The sequence below is a fragment of the Ahaetulla prasina genome, chromosome 1 (assembly GCF_028640845.1).
Source record: "Ahaetulla prasina isolate Xishuangbanna chromosome 1, ASM2864084v1, whole genome shotgun sequence".
In the NCBI taxonomy this organism is placed as follows: Eukaryota; Metazoa; Chordata; class Lepidosauria; order Squamata; family Colubridae; genus Ahaetulla; species Ahaetulla prasina.
Genome location: NC_080539.1, coordinates 239,342,342 through 239,358,398, shown reverse-complemented (window position 1 = coordinate 239,358,398; position 16,057 = coordinate 239,342,342). Strand labels below are relative to the sequence as shown.

At 39.7% G+C, this 16,057-nt stretch overlaps 1 protein-coding gene across 1 annotated transcript in view; it reads right to left on the bottom strand.

The window, feature by feature from the left end:
* Positions 1-16,057, bottom strand: part of TMEM163 (transmembrane protein 163) — a 104,548-nt gene that overhangs the window by 7,452 nt on the left and 81,039 nt on the right. Inside the window, exons 6-7 of the mRNA XM_058194156.1 lie at positions 10,766-10,877; positions 180-321 (exon numbers count right to left, since the gene is read on the bottom strand). Coding sequence (XP_058050139.1) covers positions 180-321; positions 10,766-10,877 — 254 coding nt within the window. The remainder of the gene's footprint in view (positions 1-179; positions 322-10,765; positions 10,878-16,057) is intronic.

Below are 16,057 nucleotides of genomic sequence, written 5' to 3'. Positions count from 1 at the left end.
ATAGATAGATAGATAGATAGATAGATAGATAGATAGATAGATAGATAGATAGATAGATAGATGGATGCAGCATTGAATAAATGGCACATGGGAGAGACTTCTTCTTGTCACAATCAAGAAGTAACATTCAAATGCAAATGTAAAATGATTTCTTTTAAAAAAAAAAAAGTTTCACTCACTTGGCACCATAGGCAAATATTGTAAGTCCAATCAGAACTCCTATACTTCCATCCAAGTACCAAACAGAAGCATTGTGCTTAAAAACTTCTGCACTCAGGAGGATGGAAAAGCCCATAATTCCTCCCACCAGAGAGTTGAAACCTACAATGAAATAAATTAAAATTAGGCCCTCCTAGCAAGAACAGGGAAGTCAAGAAATAGCCAATGTCAATGGATGCAAGATTTGTACACTGTTATGCCTCACCTCAGGACCCCGGTGGCCGCTAGCAGAATTACAACTCCCCAAAGCTTTAAAATATAGCCTGACTAGCCAAAGCCCACTTCAGAGAGGATTTTTTACAGCTCAGAAACCTAATCCACCATATCATAAATCTTTGTTGTCTCAATTCACACACTGAATTTCCTATTAACCCTTTAACTGTCCTCGTCCTTTGCAACTGCTGCCTTAATACGGCCATCCATGCAAGGCTATGGAATTGGAAGTCTTGTTTTTTAAATAGCCAGTTGCACCCCAACATAAGACAAAACAATTTATTCCATCAGTGCTGCTGCACTAAAGTTGAGTTCTGGGTCTTTAAGGCAGGGAAGTGTCAAATTCTGTGGACTGCATTTGAATTCATACCGACCATCTGCTTTCTAGAAGCTGGAGCCGTAACTTCACTGACTCTGCAGTAGATCCAATCCTGCAGGGACAACATGACAGCTATGCAAATATGGCAGAGGAGGAAAATGAAGCTTGCTGCCAAGGAAAGTCTATTCAGTTTTGTAAAACAAACAAACAGCACATTCATGCTGGCTGTAGATGGGGGTTAGAAAACACACAGCCCCAACAGCAGAAACATGGTGCGGCAAGAAGGAAAGGCTAGCAGGGTTTGCAATTTCACCAGTGTTTATAAAATAATTGCTTGAACTCATTATTGATAGAAAGGCTACTGAGAACCCAAAGGTTGTTCTTTTGTGATTTTTTTAATCAATTCTCTTTCTTCCATCTTCCAATGTTTACTTTATTGATTAGCACTTGGGCCATATCAAAGTGCAGAGTTCCAGACACAAATTATTACTAAAATCTGATGAAAACAATTTAAATCTTTCAATAAAACTCCATCCCATTCCTACAAGATGCTCCCAATTCACCCCCACAATCAAATATAGAATAGAATAGAATAGAATAGAATAGAATAGAATAGAATAGAATAGAATAGAATAGAATAGAATAGAATAGAATAGAATGGTTGGAAGGGACCTTGGAGGTCTTCTAGTCCAACTCCCTGCTTAGGCAGGAAACCCTACACCACTTCAGACAAATGGTTATCCAATCTCTTCTTAAAACTTCCAGTATTGGATCATTTACAACTTCTGGAGGCAAGTTGTTCCACTGATTAATTGTTCTAACTGTCAGGAAATTTCTCCTTAGTTCTAAGATGCTTCTCTCCTTGATTAGTTTCCACCCACTGCTTCTTGTCCTGCCCTCAGGTGCTTCGGAGAATAGCTTGACTCCCTTATCTTCCCCTGAGATACTGGAACACTGCTATCATGTCACCCCTAGTCCTTCTTTTCATCAAACCAGACCTACCCAATTCCAGCAACCCTTCTTTATGTTTTAGCCTCTAGTCCCCTAATCATCTTTGTTGCTCTTCTCTGCAGTCTCAACATCTTTTTTGCATCGTGGCAACCAAAACTGGATGCAGTATTCCAAGTGTGGCCTTACCGAGGCATTATAAAGTAGTATTAACACTTCATGTGATCTTGATTCTATCCCTCTGCAGCCTAGAACTGTTAACTAAGTCAGTTCTCACTCATAGCAATTCAGGCTCAAACAACACATACAAGGTTTAACCAGCAGGACAGAGGGCCCTATATGGCCCAAAAGGGAACAAATGGGCACACTGAATATACGACGATTGGGGGAGAGGAAAGGAGAGAGAAAAAGAGAGAAAGAGAAGGGGTGTGTATAAGAACACAAAAGTACCTATCCTTCCTGTCCTATTGTTCCCTTCATTATATCAAATTAACATAGCAGTTGCATACTTTTACTTATATATATATTTTTTTCTTTTATGATGTGTTGTTGTTTTTTTGTCGATGTTTGTGTATACTGTTGTGACAAAATGAAATAAAAAAGGGGGGAGAAGGTTTTAATTTGTGCTTTTGGACTGTCAAGAGACACCAGAGGGATTCTCCAATGGTAATAATTGTACCCAAGAGCTCCAAGAAAGTTCATGAGGAATTCCATACTCCACTGAATCCCCCATTGGAGTTGTGAATGCTAGGCAGTGACTAATAACAACAGAACTCTCAAAAAATAAAACTGAAAATAATGGTCATATTTCAGCTCTGTTCTTCAGCTTCTGGCCATAAGATGTCAGCCTGATCACATCTCTCCCCCACATCCATAAATCCAGATTAGCTACAATCTGATATTTATTTTTTATTAAATTTAAACACCATCTACCTCACTGCCTAAGTGACTTTGTTATATGCATGATTAATTCCTTTGGCACTCCCAGGTATCACCTCCCCACTATGACAGTCTCTCTGTGTCTCTGCCGCTGTCTCTCTCTCTCGCTCTCTCTCTCACACACACACACATTTGGCCCTCGCTCTTGCCGTTTGGTTTAAGGCAAGTGATTACAATAAAAATCCTCTAAAATTAGCAACATTCCAACTATTGGCCCCACCTTCAGTGTTCAGAGGTGCTCTTCTGCAGCATAAATCCAAATAGGTTGTTTATCTCATCAATATCCCCCCCATATGTTAATTAGGCTTACCCTGACTAGCTTAATTAACATGTTTAATGGTATTTGTGGACTTCACTGACATTTTAAATTCATTTCTCCAGAAGCAACTGAAAATGACAATTCTATAAAGACAGAATTAAAATCTTATTGGAACTAGTAGCATATCCCAGATAGACTGAGTGGCATATACATGGCGCCTTTATATGCTATGACAATCATTCTGAGACCACCCCAACATCATTTTGAAATTATATATGTGCCATCTCAAACTTATCTACGTGCATCTATTTACAAACAACACAAAACTTCACAGCAATCAAAGACATTTTCAACATGTCTACCAGGAGCGGAGCTTGACTCGAAGGAGACTTTGAATTTAAATTAAGAATTTTGTACGTAGAGATTACCCTATTTTTAATGTCTTGTGAGTGAGATCTTCATTTTCCAGAGATTTTATTCTATTCAAACCAATGATGCAAAATTAGAGAAATCTGGCCTTAGCTATATTTAACTAAAATAGGTTAAACACATAGACAGCAGACTAATTACACAGTTCACTCCTTAATTTTGTTAATGGGAAAAAATAGCAGCAGTGCAATTATCACAAGCATATAATTAAAGGAAGAAAGGGAACATTCTCAGCTATTTGCAAAAACCAGAAGTCTGTTTGCTCTAAGCTCAGAAAATAGGGAGATGCTACAGTATTAGTAAAGGGTCTACCATGAATGTCAAGAGGATTTATTCCTATTTACTAAATTAGATTTTTCCATGTAGGACTGTGCTTAAAAACAACAGACTATTTGTCCCACTTCTATTCTTCTATTTGTTGTAAGGCAACTCTTATTAAACAGATCCGTAGTTTTTGCCAATAGTCCAATTAAATAAAAATTCACATCAGAAAAGGATTTTCTAATATTATATATGTTGTAATAATGTCTATGGTTCTACAGCACTTGGGAGAATTGGTTTAAATCAGATAAATGAATGTTTTGAGGCTGCCCATGTCCAACATGGCATCCATTTCAGAAACAGACTTTTCACACTGTACCTACGGTACCACATCTCTCTAAATTTCAGCCCTGTCTCCAACCCCCATCTCCCACCCCTAAATTTTGCTAATTGAGGGATAATCAAATACTGCTGAAAGCTCCAGCAGAGTTAATAGTAATAAATCCATTGTCAGTTTGGAAGCCATACTAGGCCGAAGGCTTCCGTGCTGCCACTTTCTCCTGTGTGGGAAAGTGGGAGGGGGCGTTTACTAGAAGGAGCCATTAGACATAACAACATTCTTCCTGCCAGTCAAGGTCAGGCTGAGCTTGAGAAGTAGTGGTCGGAGTGCTGTCTCGAGATGGGACGGTTGGCGATTGGAGCATGTGATCAGCAGAAGGGTCAGGGGTGGTGGTTTTGAAGTGTGTTTCACTGAGGGAAGACCCGGATCTCTCAGATTCGGATTTCCCCAGTTGTGCCTATCCTAGTAAAAGAACTTTGAAAGATGTTTGCTTCAGAGTCTTTACTTGAAGAGGGGTTTTCTGGAATGCTGACATTAATTCGAATCTGAGAGATACGGGTCTTCCCTCAGTGAAACACACTCCAAAACCATATTTATTGCAAGAACTTTATGGGCTGAATCATTCTTTCAATCTGTTTCCTTCTCCATATCTGACTATGATTATTTGTATTTATTTCACATTTCTGTACCACCATGGCCCTCAAAGAGGAACTCTCTTGGAAACTACCCCAGGGAGCCCTTAGTACATAAAATCTGTTCTGACCCAGCTCCCCAAACACAACAAACCCTCTCACATGAACTCAAAAGATTCCTTTATTAGGAATGTCGGCAGCCCTGGCAAAAGATTTTTCTCACAGGCTAACAATTCGGGCTGGAAGATGAATAGTTGTCTACCACATCTATTCATCTCCGCCCCTGCCTTTTATCCAGGGGTGAAATCTAAATTTTTTTGCTACCTGTTCTGTGGGTGTGGCTTGGTGGGTGGGTGTGTCCTGTGACTGAGTGGGCATGGCCAACTCAATGTCACTCATAGCCATGCCTACTCAGTCACAACCCCCCACCACCAAGCCACACCCACAGAACCCAGTAGGGAAAAAATTAATTTCTATTTCTGCCTTTTCCCTTTTTGCGAGATGCCTGCAGCTGCAGCCTCTCTGCCCACTTGCCACCCACTCGCCACCTGTTCTCCCTTCATCTTGTGTTGGGGGCCGGGGCCCAGGGATGCGCCATTCTCCAAGGCCCCGCAGCCGCCACCTGCCTCAATGGGGTCGGGGAATGCACCATTCCCCAACTCCGGCTTTTCTCTGGAGCTGCCGCCCACTCACTACCTGCTCATCGCCTGCTTGCCCTTCGCCTTTGGTCAGGGCCCAGGGCCCAGGGACACCCCATTCCATGAGGCCCCGGAGTCGCCCCCTACTCGCTGCCTCCTCAACTGGGTCAGGGAATGCACCATTCCTCGACACCAGCCTTGACCTGGAGCCGCCGCCTGCTTTTCCTTCGCCACGTGGCCTATACTTACTTTCCTCCAGGGGCTGGCTGCCAGGAAAGGCAAGTTACCAGAGTTGCTGTCCTTGAATATGCCGCCTTGTTCTATGTGCCGGCTGCGCAAGCGCACACCCAACCTGCCGCTGATAAATAAATGAAATAAACGGTGTGCGCTTGCGCAGCCAGTGCATAGAACAAGCAGCAATGGTGGCGGCATATTCAAGGAGAGAGATTCCAGTAACTTTTGGATGCTTGCCTTTCCTGGTAGCCAGCCACTGGAAGAAAGTAAGTATACGCTGCGTGGTGAAGGAAAAGCGGGCGGTGGCTCCGGGATAAGGCTGGTGTCGGGGAATGGTACATTCCATGACCCGGTTGAGGTAGGCAGCGAGCAGGGGGTGGCTCCGGGGGTCTCAGAGGAATGAGATATCCCTGGGCCCTGACCAAAGGCGAAGGGCGAACAGGCGGCGAGGGGGCAGCAAGTGGGCGAAGGAAGAGAAGGCAGTGGCTTCGGGGAAAGGCCGGAGTCTGGGAATGATGCATTCCCTGACCTGGTTGGGGCAGGCGGCGGCTCCGGGGCCTCGGGGAATGGGCTCCGGCCCCTGACCTAAGGGCGAGCAGGTGGCGAGCTGTCTTCCTGGTGTTCCGGTGTCCAGCTTGCGAAGGCTGGACTGTGGGCCGTGGACTGGTTCGGGGGCGTGGCCAGCCAGCGATTGCTACCAGATTGGCAAACTAGAACCAATCTACTAACCACACTACTAACACCACACTACTAACCAGAGCATATAAAACATTTGCTAGACCAATTCTAGAATACAGCTCACCTGTTTGGAACCCTCACCACATCTCTGACATCAATACAATTGAACGTGTCCAGAAATATTTTACAAGAAGAGTTCTCCATTCCTCTGAAAACAACAAAATACCTTATCCCACTAGACTTGAAATCCTAGGCTTAGAAAACTTGGAACTCCGTCGCCTTCGACAAGACCTAAGTTTAACTCACAGAATCATCTATTGTAATGTCCTTCCTGTCAAAGACTACTTCAGCTTTAATTGCAATAATACAAGGGCAACCAATAGATTTAAACTTAATGTAAACCGCTTTAATCTAGATTGCAGAAAATATGACTTCTGCAACAGAATCATCAGTGCTTGGAATACTTTACCTGACTCTGTGGTCTCTTCCCATAATCCTAAAAGCTTTAACCAAAAACTTTCTACTATTGACCTCACCCCATTCCTAAGAGGACCATAAGGGGCGTGCATAAGCGCACAAACGTGCCTACCGTTCCTGTCCTATTGTTTTTCTTTTCTTCTTCCTATATATGTTTATATGTGTATATACTATATAATCTTTTTGTATGATGTTGTGACAAAATAAATAAAATAAATAAAAATAAACAATCTCCGCTACCTACTCTCCCGATCCGGTCCAATCCGGTAGCATTTCACCCCTGCTTTTATCCCCAGAGCTAGGGTGGGCTTTGCTAGCAGCAGTGGCTCTTCCTTCCCCAGGATCGGCCCACAGCTTTCCATTGCTCTCCTCTACCTTCTGCTGCATGTCAGGCACTGGACTCATCTGTTTCTCCTCTTCTTCATCGACCACCTCCAGACCTGGGGGTGTTGATTCTCCATCTGAAGGCTGATGAATGGACCAGCCTCCTCCTCTGTCTCTCTCTCTCTCTCTCTGCCAGCTGCATTCCCTCTTCCCCCTCGGAGCTGTCAGTTTGCCCTGATGCCGATCCCAATTCCTCCCGATTCAGCTGCTGGAGGGGCCAGTGGCCAAAACACCACAACAAAATCAGAATGCTGATTATAAGCCTAAATAGCTTGGGGTTGAGATATTTGAAAAGCCAAGACCCCTTAGTCAACCTGTCCATAATTTATTTAAAAGCATCAGAGCCTCTGGCATTGTCCACCAAACATTGTCTACCAAAAATTGTCCAGTTTGGAAAATATTCAGACAGAGCATTTTTAATAGCAAAACAATGACTCTAGAACCCAGGTGTCAAACTCACTGCATCACATTGCTGTCATGTAACATTTCATGACATTTTCCCGCTTCGCGGATTTGGGGTGGGGATGGTCTGCACGTGACGCCTCTGGCCCGGAGCCACTAGTTTGACACCTCTGCTCTAGAACAGTCTAAAGGTAAGACTGGCTCCTTCACTGGTCAGTTTTTAACATGCAATAAAGACACAGTTGGATTTTTAACTCTATGATGTGGCGTCACTCTAAATTCTAATGCTAATTCTCAAGTGTTATTTTGTTTTCTGATCAGCCTTAATTTATATTTCATTATACTTTGCCCCAGATGAGTGGTAGAGCGGGGATAAGATTTATACATTTAATTAAGTAAGAAGACATGCTCTTCTTGTACAATATGCTGGAAACCATCAGGGAGCCAGAATAATAGAAAAAGTATCAATTGAATAGATCTTACTTCCCTAAAGGCGTCAGAAAAGACTTGAATTCATGTCTCTGGAAACCTGCCTTTAATTCATTAGCAGCAAAAGCTTCACACATTTGACAGGGTTAGACCAGATTTACTGTGGAACACCAGAATCAAGCCTTCTATAGACAACAGTCTCAACTTTCTAATCATAGAACTTTCTTCCTTAACTGCGGTGGCGCAGTGGTTAGAGTGCAGTATTGCAGGCTACTTCTGCTGATCACCGGCTGCCAGCAGTTTGGCAGTTCGAATCTCACCAGACTCAAGGTTGCCTCAGCCTTCCATCCTTCCAAGGTCGGTAAAATGAGGACTCAGATTGCTGGGGGCAAAAGGCTGACTCTGTAAACCACTTAGAGAAGTCTGTAAAGCACTATGAAGCGGTATATAAGTCTAAGTTCTATTGCTATTACTATTCTTGCCCTTTCAAATCTATGAACTTCTGGCCATTCTTGCCTGGCCTTGCAAATAGGAGACATCTTCTGTAAGTTGACATAAAGAAAGTTCCAACTGAAGCATCCTAACATAAGGTCACCTTAGGTTATGGAGAAGGAGATGGGTTACAAATACTGCAAAATGTCCATTTGGGCAATTATAGAGCTGCAAGAGTTTTTCCTTCAAGCAACATATACATGTATTAATTAAATAAATAGTGAAAGGAATAAGGACCATAGAGGTGGTCAATATGTCACAGATTTTCTCATACCGAAGTGAAGGGAGATCTTGTAAAATCTGAATCAATAATAAAGGAGTCTCCCTTCTAATTTCCAAGAATCTCAGGGCTGATGTCAAATAAGGGGGCACAGTTTTCTGGGTACAGGATGGTACAGAAACATGGTCATCTGGTAGGAAGTATTCTGATTTGTGTATGTGTTAGAGAATTCAGTGAAGATGCCCATAGTGCCAAAGTTGTATTTTTCAGTTCTGTGATCTAACAGTAATGATTAAATATTGATGCTCAACTTGGGTATGTCTGAGGAACTTCAAGCTTCACCCTGCTATCTGCCCAAATATCAGTAAATATATGAATCTCTATACATCAGGATTGGTAACCTAAAAATGTAGTTGATACAACAGCCTTGTGAGATAACGGCTGTGCCAACTGAATTAAATTATTTTGAAATTTATTTCTAAACAACGTGCTTGTGTGTTAAAATTTGTTATTGGATTAAAACTTGTTTCACAGATTAACTTTCCAATGCCTTGGCTCCTGAAGAATTTTTTCATTTTCATTTGGAGTAGGAAACTTACTGGACTCTTCATAAATATGATTACTCTTGCCCACACCATTTGGAAATTCTTTATGCATTCAATTATGCTAGTACCTGGTTAAAGATCACACATTGTAAAAAATGTTTTGAAATGCCTACAATATGGACTTGCTTTGTACATGCCTGAGAGACACAGTAAAGTAAGAGTGAAATTATCCCTCTTAACCTCAAACATAAGTCTCACTGAGTTCAAAGGTTGTTTCTCTCAGATGAGTAAAAATAGGATTCTACTTAAATTTGTCATGCAAAAAAAAATCTTTTTATTTTTCATAAGAGATACATCAGTTGATGCTTCTTTCAAAAATTTTCAGAGGAAAAAAGATAATGTTACCAAAAGGGCCGGAATAGCTCAGGCTGTAAGGAGCCTGTTATTAGAACACAATAGCCTGCAATTACTGCAGGTTCAAGCCCGGCCCAAGGTTGACTCAGCCTTCCATCCTTTATAAGGTAGGTAAAATGAGGACCCAGATTGTTGGGGGGGCAATAAGTTGACTTTGTAAATATACAAATAGAATGAGACTATTGCCTTATACACTGTAAGCCGCCCTGAGTCTTCGGAGAAGGGCGGGATATAAATGTAAATTAAAAAAAAAGAATTAAAATTCCCAGTGAGAACTATTAGTCATTGTTGCTGAGAAACGCAATAAATGATGTTGGCAACATGGAGAAAATTCCATGTTTATAAAATCATAGATGCAGTACTATTTTTGAAGAATTGTTCTATTGTTGGTGTTACTAATTTTATTTATTTATTTGTAAAAATTATAGGCCATCTTATCATATTTCATATATCATATATCATATTCCAAACCATAAATATAGTTATAATTTGCAGGTAAAGAACCTAGTTTTTAAATTTGTGCTAAGAGTTTTTTTGTCCAAGTCCTATTTTAAAAGCATTTTAATTTTAAAAGTGAACATTAGTTTAGCTACTGGCTAAGGAAAAGTGTGTGTATAGTATAGTGTATAGTATCAGTTGAAATAGTAAAATATGGATTTCTGACAATCCCATCACTGCACACATTAAACATGATTTAAGAGTGATACAATCTACAGTATTCCTGAAGTCTGAAAAACAGCAACAAGCAAAAGACAAACAGCAAATCCAGGCAAAATGCAGGTGGACAATTATTATTGAATCTAATAAAATGTAGTTGCTTAGGGTTTGTTTGTTTTTTTAAAAAAATGTCTACATTCTGGCCAAATATTGGTTGTGAAAAGTATTGTCGATTCCTACAATAAATTTTGGTACATTTTTTTTCATTTGACTGAATGACTCATTGAAACATTTTATCTGGCTATTTCGCTTCAAAGTTTATTTTTCCCTGTATTTATTTATTTAGACAAACTGTTAGTAGCTTTAATCATGATCATAATTACAGAGCAACAAGCAATAGGTTCAGGTAATCCATGGATTACTTCTGTGCATAATATTTGCTTCTAAATTCATTAATTTTTCGAACAGGTTAGAGAACAAAGGGCTCAGCGAATTCAAAAAAGTTAACCAAATATGTTATACATTCCAAGTCTCCTCTTTGTAATTTTATCCAATCACACAGAACCTTCACTTACCTCTACTTCACTAGCCTTTGATTTAATAATATCAAGAAAGAGATACCTGTTTGCTACTTACCATCTGTTAACAATGCTCTGCTTGTAAGGACGTTCCCCAACATAAATTTGATCACTGCTAAAGAAGTACAAAGGATTCCACTTAAAATCGAAACACTGTATAGAAAGTCATCCTGAAAAAGAAAAGGGAAACATTCTATGCTATTTTGCCACATAATTCAAATAATAAACTTAAAAGATGGAATAGTTCTGAATTAAAGTTCACTAAGATTAACTGGTTTTATAACATATATAAACTGCCCCATTCTGGCAGATCTGGGTAGGATACAAAGATAAAATAAAAATGGGAAACAATTAGAAACAATTATCAGCAAATGGCCTTAAAATACTTTGTCTAATTTAAAGCCCAAATATGTGCTACAGGGAAAAACAACTGCTTTGGTTTCTTTACAAAACCTCAGCAGTCAGAGTTGTCGACACCCAGACTTACTTGTTAAATAGGCTGCTTGACAAACTGAATAAATGAATCTATATGTCCAGGAGGTACTTATTCCATAAAGTGGGAATCAGATAGTTGGACCAGATAAGCAATAACCAGATAATTCTGGTATTGCTCAATAAATCCTGGTGCTGTATCACCCAGGGTTTTGAAAGTAATAACAGCCCAGCATTAGGGCAAGAATTATGTCCTCTCCAAAGAGGCATTGATAATGGTTGTAGTGGGCATGATAGGTGGCAAAAAGAATTACACTGCAAAATCTGAAAAATTGTGTTGCTCTAAAGATTGATGTTTGAAAATGGGTAATTTATCCTTCTGAAAAAGGCAATATTTCCAACTAATCAAGTTATGAAGTAATATGTTCTTCTTTGGCATAGATTTTATGATATTTTACAATGATACAGAAGTATTATTAGGTGAGTTCTTTCTAAATTTTTGTTTTTCATGATAATATAGTGCTGCAAGTATTTTTATAAAGCAGTGGTATTTAAGACATTATCTTACATTTTTACTATTGTAACTGATTACATTTTGTTAGTCTTTGAAGGCTTTTTTTCTGTTTCATTTGTTTTAGTTTTAAAACAGGGTCTAGCATTCTTTCTTAATTATTTAGTACTGTGTGATTTTTCCCCCCCATGAGTTACCTTTGTATTTTATTTATTTTTGGTAAACTTCTAAAAAAGAATAAAGCTTAATAATATAAAACAAAAATAACTTTTAAGATAAACAACTAGCGTTAAGTAGGAGAATGTTATAATTTTTAGCAGCTGTCTGAAAGGAAACACCTAATCTCCCTGGAAAGTGAGATGCCTTGTTTTTTTACTACCTTCCTAGGTGGTGCCACACACAACCAACTAGCTTGATAAAGACTTGACCTCAGGCATGGGAGAAGGGGGAGGAGAGAGATGGTCTCTCAGATGAATATTTCAATAGAACACATCTCTGGGCCTCTGGAGGAAGCAAGAAAATTGATCTTTGCCTACACCCGCCCCTACACACACACACACACACAGAGAGAGAGAGAGAGAGAGAGAGAGAGAGAGAGAGAGAGAGAGAGAAATAATTCATACTCAGAGCCAGCAGTTGCAGCAAAACAGAACTGAAATCTTGGATGCTGTAGAGAGCAGCAGATCCAAGCCTTAAAAACTGGGAAGAAAGAATTGGTTCCCTATCCCTTCCTTTCTGCCAGCCAGACAACAAGATGTCGGGGCTTTAGCCACTTTGGAACAGAAGGCTATGGAGAATGGGGGAGAGAAGCATTTTGTGCCAAATCACACACCCTACAGCTGTCTAAATTTATGCTTTCCTACTAATTCCCGCCTAACGTAAAGGTACTCTGATTTTTCCGTCAATTGCATTAAAAAAAAATACTGCTACACGACCTCTTCATGTTTGGTGATCAAAATATTATTACCAATTTGTAGCTTCGTGAAGTGCAAACCAAGGATTGAACAAAGAAAAGGAAGAAAAGAGAACATAAAAAAGAAAGAGAATTCAGGTTTCTGGCACAAAGGCTGTCAAACAAACACACACACACCAGAATGTGTTCAATGAACTATTATTAACACTTCTGCATCAGAGCTGCTAACTGCAACACCTGCTTGCTTTTCCTAACTCTCTCTGCAAATATCTCTCAGGTATTTCACACACACCAAAATTAAACCAGTCCTCTTCCTATTCCACTTTGGAAAATGAACAGACTGCGACTGAGTACGACTAAGGTCATGAAGTTCTGGAGAATTTAAAGGCACCTCTCATCTAAAGATTTTATTACAGCCAAAGGGTCCAAAGCAGGGATGAGAATATAGTGACAACAGGATCTGTCCACAATCTCTGGAAACAGTACAGCCCTAGGAGTGAATTATTACTTTTTGAAATTAATTCACCTTCCAAAAATGATGAAACATACTTTAATACAGTGGTAAATGAATAAAATAATCCTAGCCATCTGCTGCCATATCCCTCAGGACCTTTCCTCTCTGGTGCCACATATCTTCTTGATATTGCTTCTGAAAATCATTAAACAGGGCAACGAATCCATCGACTCGTATTGTTCATTGCTTCACTAGACTATTTTAATTAGAACAGCAGTGCTGAATTACAACCAGAGGATTAACATTTAAACACTACCATAATGAGAAAAATCATTTTTATTTAAAATAAATTTAATAACATTTTATATTTAAACAATATATAAATTTTATATATGTGTCTATGACATATATTTCTTTAATACTTACATGTAAATGTGCCTTTATTAGCCCTGTTTATTTGCATCAATGCATTGACTTTGAATATCATATAGCATCAAATCAATATAAAGATAGTCCTTAACATATGATTGTTTGCTTACTGACTGTTTGAAGTTACAATGGTCTTGCAAAAAGTGAAGTTACAACCATCGTACCACCCCTACAAAAAGAGGCAAAGTATCTGGATTGCGATTATTGCAGCATCTTGTGGTCACGTAATCACTATTTGCAACCTTCCCAGTTAGCTTACGACAAGCAATGTCAATTATGGAAGCCAAATTTGCTTAACAACCATTTAATAACCACGAGGGAAGGAAGACTTATGAATTCTGGGGCTAAATAACACAAAGTTCCTGGAACACCTGAAAATTCAACTTTAAAGCTTTACAAAGGATTGCCTTGGAAGTTAGGTTAATCTAATATTTATTGACTCCTGCGCTTATTTCTACCCCACCTTTATTACAGATAGTCCTTGAGAATCAACAGATCGCTTAACGAACATTCAAAGTTACAGTAGATGCCAAAAAAGATATATGACCCTGTTTCAAAATTATAATGGCTGCAGCACCTATTCACAGGATTGCTGCAGCGCCCTCCCTGCATCCCACACATCCAGAACCCACCGCACTTACCTTTTGAAGCTCTCCAGACCTCATATTGGGAAAGGAGGGCAGGCCAGACAAACTGCTTCATTTTGCTGCCTTAACAAGGCATAGCACTGCAGAAGCTTCTGAATGCTGCAGAAATCTTCTGTAGTACTGTGCAAATCACGTTAAAGCAGCAAAATGGACTGCTTTATTACCTGGCCACATGGCACAATTCGGGAAGTAGTGGCTGTACCAAAATGAAATTCAGCTGCTGGAAACATGACGACTGCTTCCAGAATCATGCCATGAGACTATGCAATGAAGCAACCCATTCCAGCCCTCTGGAAAGCCTTGGACTTCTTCAAATGGTCAGAGAGGAGGAAGGTGTTTGGCTGGGGGGGGATCAGGCCCAAGGCCTGGAAGGACTCCCTGGGAGTGTAAAAAGGCCTCTTGGGACCCAAGGCGTGGGAAGTGGAGCCTAGGGCAACTCAGGGGGTGGGGGAGGCCTTGGGAGGGCCAGGTTAGGTGGACGTGGGTCTGTACTAGGCCTCCAAGGGTTTCCCTCACCCCTGAGGTAACCCTCCTGGGATAGGAAGTTAGCTGAGCTGCTTCACATAATGACTGTTGCTACATTCAACTATAATGGGCAGGCTCCATTAGTATTATATGCAGTGGTGGCATTCAGCCAGTTTGTACCGCTTCGGGAGAACCGGTTGTTAACTTTCTGAGCAGTTTGGTGAACTGGTTGTTGGAAGAAATCATTAGGGCAGAAAACCGATTGTTAAATTATTTGAATCCGACCACTGATTATATGTCAAGGACTACTTGTATTTTTATAAATAACTCAAGGCAAATAATATACCTAATCTTTCTTCCTCCTTCTATTTTCCCCATAATAACAGCCCTGTGAGGAAGATTGGGCTGAAATTGAGTGACTGGCCCAAAGTCACCCAGCCGGCTTTCTTGTCTAAGCTGGGACTAAAACTCACCATCTCCTGTTTTCTAGCCTGGTGCCTTAACCATTTAGAGCAAGCTGGCTTTCCAGTTGATTTCTACCAGATAGAAGTGATGAAATATTTGTTTTTGTCTCAAATATGTAAATATTTCTGTTACATTTAACTTACGTTTTCTTTTCATTGTAAACCTCGAAAAATGCTGCATTTGTTTCTAACAATGGCTAGACGGCACTCATGGATATTCCATGGTTTGCTAGACTTGCTAAACCAAGTGTCTCAAAAAGTGAAAAAATGGAAAGGAGAGAAAAAAATGGTTTTGTAAGCAGATTTACATTCTATTTTTTTCATAAACTCTCACAGATTCTGGTTGCAAAGAAGACTACATATGGTAGGGATGTACAATTTTGGCTTTCAGTACAAGTCGGCTAAATATGCAACTGGGATAAATAGAAAGATATAAGTAGAGCCAAGGCAAAAATTAAAGTTGGTTTAATTGTTAACAGAATTAAATTATATAATAGCAATGTTCATTTATCTGTTGTGTCATAAATGTATTGTTTTTCATTAAGGCTTTTTAGGTACTGAAGCAGAATAAAATTATTTTAAATATTTTTACTAAAAATTATTCTTCTTCTTAAAATGTATCTTCTATTGAAAAAAATGGAAAACAAAATGTATGAATATTTATATTTAAGTGGATAGAAATAGAGATAGAGAGAAATAGAGAAAAAGGCAAGACGTGATTGCAAGAACAAAGGCAATGATATAATATTCTATTTTTGATCGGAAAATATTAAATATCAGTGGAAAGCCTTGCTAGCATCAATAATTACTTTTCTTCCAATAGACTGTATTTTGCAACCATGCTTAATTCTCACAAGGGTATCTCTAGGGAGGGAATTGCCCTCTATGTTGTTTCTCTCTGTGTTTGTGCGTTTAGCCTACGGATATTTTCCTTTTATATACAATGATGTTATTTTTGGCTACTTCATCATCATTCCAAGCTTTCTGCCACAATACTTTAAATTTTAGGGGAAATCAGTGATAAAGCTTTCAACA